The 7,775-nt window shown below is 54.9% G+C and overlaps 1 protein-coding gene across 1 annotated transcript; it reads right to left on the bottom strand.

Annotated features, from left to right (window-relative positions):
• Positions 1 to 2,876: 2,876 nt before the first annotated feature.
• Positions 2,877 to 7,227, bottom strand: ZNF503 (zinc finger protein 503). Its single transcript, XM_071438836.1, has 2 exons — positions 6,138 to 7,227; positions 2,877 to 5,045 (listed from the first exon to the last, which is right to left on the bottom strand). Exons 1-2 carry the CDS (start codon positions 6,444 to 6,446, stop codon positions 3,525 to 3,527), a joined length of 1,830 nt encoding a protein of 609 aa, XP_071294937.1. The 5' UTR covers positions 6,447 to 7,227; the 3' UTR covers positions 2,877 to 3,524.
• Positions 7,228 to 7,775: the final 548 nt, after the last annotated feature.

The raw sequence follows: 7,775 nt of genomic DNA, 5'->3' as shown, positions 1-7,775 counted from the left end.
TTCCAAAACCAGGCAAGCATATGTATATGTGTGTGTTTGGTGTGGGCTTGTGCACATAAGCCAAGATACATATGCCCATCTAGTCTCAGATATATTACAGAGACTTCTTTGCTGTCTGTGGAGTCTGGTGTTTTATTGTTTCATAAAACTACCTTAATTACATTTCCCCGTAGATAAGATAAACAGGACCCTTCTTTTCTAACCATTGCTTATCAGAAGTATTTTGTCGAAGTGGCATCCAAAGTAAGCTTTTGAGAGTGGATGGAAACGCATTAATTTTTATTTTGGTTCTTCAGTTGCACTTAGCATCTGACAAGAGTTGATTTAAATATTACATGATTCTATCTTTAATGTTCAAAAAAGATTTGTGAGAAAGACAAAACTGTTTAATTTAAACTAATGTATGCCTGACTCTGGTCAGATTGATCACAGTTTCGGGTTTTGATGGGTTTTGCCCTTCTGTTGCTTGTCCTCTCAAGCTGGTTTTTCACTGTGAAATTATTTTAGTTCGGTGGCATGGACCAGCGGCTGCTGTCAAATCCACAACCCATCCAGTTAGTAAGAACGGGAGGTGGGGGGGTGGGGTGGTGAGGAATAACAAATGTAGTCCTTTTACCTAAAAACATTAATGTCCATAAGTCAATCTCTGTTAGAAAAAAAGGCGAATTTAATAGATTAATATCCAAATCCTAGGTGGCACTTGCCAGGTCATATACTTAACAAGGCTGGAAGAGAGACCTACTTATCACCACTCTACATATAAAATAAGGTGTTTTAATTTTTCTTTAACCTCGGGGACAGTATCTGAGCAAAACAGTAATAATAGCATTAAGTGTTCATTTCACCACTTGCATCAGCAATCTTTGTGTGTAACCTTTCAGAGCTGAAATCCCCAAAACTGTAGTTAGGGTTCCAGGACACAAATGCTTCCCTCGCCCTTTTTAAATCACCCCTGCAACACCTGATGGGCGATGGGATTTGGTTAGCGAAGTCTGAGCTGCAGCTGTTCAAGATCCGTAATTGTAAAACACACGAACAGGAGAGGAACATGGCAATAGTGGTGTTTTAATCGCGGCGAAACTGTAATTGTTGCTTGCACACCCAGATGGAGCCTGAAATGTAATTTTCCTCAAATTAAGAGTAGTTAAAATAGCAAAGCGGGGAAGGCAGTCTGGCCGGGCTGCAGGAGAGAGCGGGGGGCGTGCGGCATACAGAGAGGACTGCGAGCTTGTTCTGCCTTTCTCGGGCTCGCCGGATCCTCCGCCACCATCACCCCCGACCCGAGAAGCCCGTCTTTCGATTACTTTCTGTGTTTGTATCGGCTTCTTATTTTATAACTAAAGTTTACTGGGGGCAGTTAACAGCATTGCCCTCTCCTCCCTTTCTCTAACTCATCGGTACAGAACGAGAGCCCGTTTTACATTTCCTAAAGCAGAGATACGCAAAGGTCCCTTTCCCATTTAAGGCGGCTGGGGGGTAACACGTTTGGTTAAACCGCAAAGCATTTCCCGTGCCGCTTTCGGACAGCGTCCCGAAAGAGCCGCAGCGCGGCCCAGCCCCGGCCTCCCCGCGTGTGTCCCGGCCCCCGCCGCGGGCCTGGCCCGGGGAGCCGTGCCGGGACGGCCGGGCGGCCGCTGCAGCTTCAGGAGCTCGCTGCTTTTCTCGCCTTTGCACATTAACGCTAACTTCCACTAATTATCTGAAGTAAATGTATTCGACTAATTAGCATCTGGGCACCACGGGAAACTCTGAACAGTAATTATATTGTAGGGGGAATCCAGAACGAGGGAGAAAACCCGGTGATTTGTCAAGCAAAGTCGCCGCTTGTAACTTTGCCCCCCGCCAGTGCGTCGCGCTGGGGCCGAACGAGGGGCAGCAGGTACTCGGCTCCGCCTGGGCCGCTGCTGCGAGCGCCTGGCAGAGCGCGGGGCAAAGCCCCTCGCTGGCATTGCCCTTACGGACTTGGGTATCGCTTTTCCGACTATGTCGGCGGCACCGGTTTGTTGCGCAGTTTCGGCAGCTGCTCTGGCTGTTCTGCCGCAGCCCCCGCTCCTACCTGAACGCAGGACGACGAGCCGGAGCTGGGCGGTGGCCCTGGGGCGCCGGGAGGAAACCCGGGCTGGGGAGGCAGAGGCGCGGTGCAGGCAGGAGCAGCCCCTCTCGGGATCACGTCAAGTTTGGCACTGCACTTCAGTAAAGAGCAAACTCGGCCCAAATAACGGATGGCTTCTTTTTTTTCCCCGTCCCTTCCTTTTTAAAAGAAAATGAGTTTTCAGAGCTGTCCGATTTTTTTTTTTTTTTTTTTTTTTTTACGTGACGATCTTTTGTGCTGCGGTGCGAACTGAAGAGAGAAATTTAAAATAACTGGATGAGCTCAAACAGCGCTTCCCTAATTACTTCTGAACTTCTCATTTAGAAAGAGATGAATAGGTATGCATTACATTGCTAAAAAAAAAAGCTTTCGGATAATCATCTTACACTTTTACAAAACAGTCTTGCCTTCCCCGTTTCTTTCTAAAGAAAGAACCAAGTCTTCTAGTTGAAAAGTAGTTTTAAAAACCAGATATTTCACAGTAAAAACATTTAAAATATAAGTTTACCTTCTTTAAAGACAGGGAAAGAGATTTAAGCGATTCTCAGCTTTCTTATTTCGTGCCAGAAAATTCTACTGACGAGGAAAAAAACCAACTGTGTCTGATTATTTTTTAAGAGAGCCCTGGGGTTACAATAAAAAAAAAACTTTGGTTTTTTTTTTTTAATTTTTAATTAAAATTGAATAAACGCTTAAGGAGAAATTAGCAGTCACCTCCATCCAAGACCTACTCGGGTTTTATAACAGAATCAAAGCGTATTTAAAAAAAAAAAAAAGTAAAACCTTTTAATACATCAAATATACGGAATTTTAATCTTTAAAGCGATACATTGTCTATTTTAGTACATGACGTAAACCTTACTTAACCCTTTTTACAGGGTGGACTTAAAAATTAAAAATAGTTAAGTGTTCCTTTTAAAGAACAAAATAAGGCAAATGAGGTTTTTGGAATAGAATTGTTTTTGTTTTTTCTTCCAGAATACATACAAAAAAATACCAATTCTCTTTCAAGGGTATACACCTTAAAAATAATTGCAATTTGAAATTATAACTGACAAATTGCGAGTTGTTTTTAGTAACAAACATGCATGTAAATTTTTTTGTTTCAATGAGACATTAAATAAGAACGTACAATACAATCATAGCAATTTTAAAGTAACATTAAAGAGAAGACCTCTATCTTTTTATTTATATTCTACAATGGGTGTTCCACTTTTACCTATTGAGCTCAGTTTAGTAATGCACTTTATGATTCGTTGTCCCGCTTGAAGCTAACATAAATAAATACAGTGCTCATGGATCCAGTCCTCAAATGAACACTATTTTATAAAAAGTCAGGTTTTTTTTCTTTTCAACTTTTATAAAGTTTTGCAGGGCTTCCTTCCCTTACCGCTAGACTTTGTGTTGTGTGTCAGAGCCCCGCTGCCTGCACTCACTGGTACCCCAGGGCCGAGGCTGTGGTGAGTCTCTGCCCATAGAGTGCGTAAGGGGAGTAGTAGGGTCCGGTGGCAGCGGGCACGGGCACGGGGGCCCCGGGGGTGGGCAGGGGGCTCTTGGAGTACGGGTGGTAGCGGCTGCCGAGTCCCAGCGCGTGGTGCGGGCTGCGCAAGGCCAGCGTGCCCGGGCTGCCCGGGGCGCCCGTCGTGGGGATGTGCATGTGGCACGCCATGGCCGCAGCCGCTGCGCTGGCCAGCGACGAGGAGCTGGGGTAGCTGGAGAGGAGTTTATCTGTGCCCGGGAAGGCAGTATGGGTCCGCAAGTGGCTAAGCAGCTCCTCCGAGGTGGCAAAGCGCTTGTCGCAGGGTCCGTTGGCCGACACCCAGTTGCAGATGTGTGGCTGGGGGTCGTTGGGGAGCATGAAGCCGTAGGGGTACAAAGGGTGGCCGGCTAGCGAAGGCGGCGTGGCGCCGGTCAGCGAGGAGTGGACGCTGTGCAAAGGGTGGGTGGGGTAGACGAGGGGGTATCCGGACTTGAGGGCTTGGTCGTGGGCGCAGGAGGCTCCGGCGGCTCCTGCCAGGTGGCTGGCGCAGTGGTAGCTCAGGCAGTACGGGTCTCGGCACAGGCTCGCCGTCATCACCGACGGCGGCGACGCGCCCGCCAGCGGGCTCGACCCCGCCGGCTTGCTGCAGCCCAGGCTGCTGGCGGCGGCCAGCTGGGCTCCCACCAGGCTGGAGGATTTGGTGGGGTCCAGAGCCACTCCGTGCGGCAGGAACTGTGGCGGGTAGCCGGCGTAGGCTCCAGCCAGCGTCCCCGGGTAGCTCATGCCCGCCGGGGGCAAGGGGAAAACGGTCTGGCCCGGCTTGTAAGGGGAGACGGGGGCCACGAGGCCGGAGCCCAGAACGGAGGTGGAGGAGGTGGCGGTGGTGCTGCTGCAGGAGGAGGCGGAGTCCGATGCGATGGGCTTGGAGCCCGGCGTGCTCTCCTGGTGCTGGTTGACCTCCACGTTAATCCCGGCACAGCTCACGCTAATCCGGCTGTGGCTGATGCTGGTGGTGCCCGGGCCTCCCTCCGAGCCGGAGCTGCCGCTCTTTCCGCAGCCCTCCGAGTCCTTCTTGTCCTCCCCGCCTTTGCCCTCGGCCGGCAGCAGCCCGGGCGAGCAGGCGGAGGCGCTGGAGTTGGGGCTGCCTGTCCTTGGGGTGAACGGCTGGCAGGTGGCGCTCGGCACCCGGAATCCCGACTTCTCCCCGGCCGCGACCCCCGCGGCGGGGGCGCCCGCGCAGCCCGCCGCCCCCGGCTCCTTCTTCTCCGCGCCCGGCTTGGAGTACGGCTTGAAGCTCGATTTGTCCTCCACGCCGATATCGCTGAGCTTCAAGGGGCCCGACTTGGAGTCCTTGTCGCCTCCGGAGCCATTGGAGGTGACCGTGGAGAGTTTGGAGGAAGGGGACGGGTCCGGCTTCCCTATCTGCGAGCAAGTTTGTGCCAAAAGGGCCAGGGGGCTCTTCTTTGCATCCAGCTGCGGAAATCAGAAGGACATACAAAGAAAGAGATTTAATCGGGGTCTGAGAAAACCCCCGCTGCTTACATAGGACTCTTGTCCCGTAGGTTTCTGCAGAGTACAGCCTGGAAGTAACGAACAGTTTGTGCGCATTCATCAACTTGACAGCCCCCTCCCTTGAATGCACCATTTTCCATAAAGCCTTTAAAAAGGGCTAGGGATTTTCGTATCCCCGCGAGCTCGCCGCGGCCGCCTTCAATGCCCCCAGCCTCCCCGGCAGCGGCCTGGGCAGCGCGGAGCTCGGCGTCTCGGCGTCGCTCGGGCCGTGCTGGCCCGCAATCCCGCCCGTGAACTATAGCGACTGCAGCATTTCTGCACCCTGACTGCTAGCACTATTTATAAACAGAGCCCGAGCTAGCCGGCGAGCAGGGCTCCCCGGGAGAAGAGTGTCCTCGCTCCGCAGAGACCTTAATGAAATCATTCATTCCCACGGACACACCCTTCCCACCACCAGCTCTGTTTCGAGTTTCGGTCCCGCAAACAGCGAGCTAGGCAGAGGGGGACCAGCAACCTCGACAGAGCAGAAAGGGGACCAACAGGCGCCCCGAAGTACAGATCCGTGTCGGTACTTGAAAGGAATCGGTCGGCGAGCCGAAATAGTTATTCTGCCGCACCCACGTTTGAGCCTGTCGCTCTCCGCGTCGTGTCGTCCCGTCCCGTGTGTGTCCCCCCCCACCCCAACACACTCCCTGCAAAAGCAAGGTTGTTTGGCTCTCGGAGCGCTGCTTATTTGCGTGGCCGGATCGCGACCCCAGCGTGGATCGGTTCCTTCCACCCACCCCTCCTCTCAAAAAGCAGAGGAAAAAAAAAAAGCTCAAAATAGCAAAAAAGAAAATACTAATTTTACACAGGAACTAGACATTATCCCAGTAAACACGGAAACAATACCCAGGAGTGGCTCCTCGCACTAACTCGAGATCAAAAGAAGCCCCTGTCCCGGTATAAATGCATTTCAAAGCGCAGGAAAGTGCCGAGGGCGGCTGGCGGAGCCGCCATGCACAGCCAGCGCCCGGGCAGGGACGAGGAAAGCGACGGGGGCCGGGTCCTTACCTCGATGGGGCTGACGGGCGTGGAGGGTAAAGGCTGCAGATATTCAGGGTGTAAAATGTGTCCAGTCCGCGCCGTGAGCATTTTCAAGACTTTGATGGGAAGGCGGTTGGCTTGGCGTAGCGGGTCCGAGGGGGGGACGGCGTGGAAGCAGGGCTTGGCGGCGGCGCTGCTGCCGTTATTCCCAGCGTGCCCGTTCGGCCCGGCGAGGTCGGTGGCGCTGCGGCTGCGGCGGGGGCTGCCTCCGGGCTCGCTGAGGCTGCTGCTGCGCTTACTACTTCTTATAGCAGAAAGCGAGGGCGATGTGATCATGACCCAAAACCTCGCATGAAAACTGGGGCAAGTGGCGCCGCTCGCACTCGGAAACGCTCGCTCGCTTTCTGCGGGCGAGAAAGGAAAAAAGCCACACGCCCCCCGAGCAGAAAAACAAACATACAATGTCCCGTGGCTCTCTCTGGCGGGGAGGGCGTGGGTGGGGAGGGGGAGGGAAAGGGGGAGCCGGCCGGAGAGAAAGAGGAGGAAAAAAAGCCGAGTAATCCTTGGGCTGTGCTGGGGGCGGGGGTGGGGGCTGCGAGCGTGTGCCGCGATCCCCCTCGGCCGCTCTCAGCTCCCCCGGCTGGCGCGGCGCGGAGCGCTCGCCTCCGCCGCTCAGCTGTGATGCGAGCCGCTGCCCATCCAGCCCGGGATCTGGCAAAGAAACTCACTTCAAAAGCAGCTGAATTAGTCTGAGATTAAAGCCTTTACCGCCTTCCAATCAAATGGGACCCCGAGGTGATTGGAGGGTCAAGGGGATGTGACGTTCCCTTTTCTGGGCTTTTTTTTTCTCCGTTTTTAATGGTCTCTCGCTCTTTTTTTTTTTCCCTTCCCTTTCTCGTCCGCCTTCCCTCTCCCCTCCCCTCCTTCCTTGTTTTCGCTCCTAGGATGGGATGGGCGTTAATTCTGTGTTTCACATCACGCGCTGCGAACGTTTTTCTTCCTCCGCAGCCAGCGCGGATCGCGCGGCAGCGGCGGGGCGGCCGCGGGGCTGGGGGCGCCGCGCCTGCCGGGGGGCGGCCGCGGCCTCCGCCGCCCTCCCTCCCCCCGCCCGCCCCCGCCGCTCGCACACCGCCCCGAGCACGGCCTGCCGCCCGCCACGCACGGCGCGAACGGGCCCGGCCCGCGCCCCCCGCCCCGAGGCCGGCCCGCCGGGACCGCTCCGGGGCCGCCGCCGCGCCGTGTCCCCTCCGGGATCCGCGGAAGGGCGCGGGGCGCTTTTCCCGCCCCTCCCGCCTGACAGCGCGGGGGAGGCCCGGACGAGAACCTGCAGAGCGCCGGCCTGCACGTCGCCGGCGGCAGCGGGCGGGAGCCGGGGCGCTGCGGCGCGGCTTGCGGCGGCGCGGGGAGCGCGGCGGGATTGGGGGAGGTCGTCACACGCGGGGCTGTCACGCACAGCCCGCCGCCGCCTTTCGGGACTCTCCGCCCCGCCGTCAATTGTCAGTGCTCCCCAACCGCAATCAATCAGTTATTTGTCAGCCCCTGTCAATCCGCCCTTGATTTATGTCAGCTTTTGTTGCTGATTACAAGCCTGGTGTGACTTGAAGGGGGAAGGAGAGAGAGAGGGAGAGGGAGGAAGAAGGAAAGAAAACAGAGGGAGAGACGGGC

Source organism: Agelaius tricolor, unplaced genomic scaffold (assembly GCF_023055355.1).
Source record: "Agelaius tricolor isolate 1412-34295 unplaced genomic scaffold, bAgeTri1.0.p SCAF_13, whole genome shotgun sequence".
In the NCBI taxonomy this organism is placed as follows: Eukaryota; Metazoa; Chordata; class Aves; order Passeriformes; family Icteridae; genus Agelaius; species Agelaius tricolor.
This window is presented reverse-complemented; position numbering and strand designations above follow the sequence as displayed.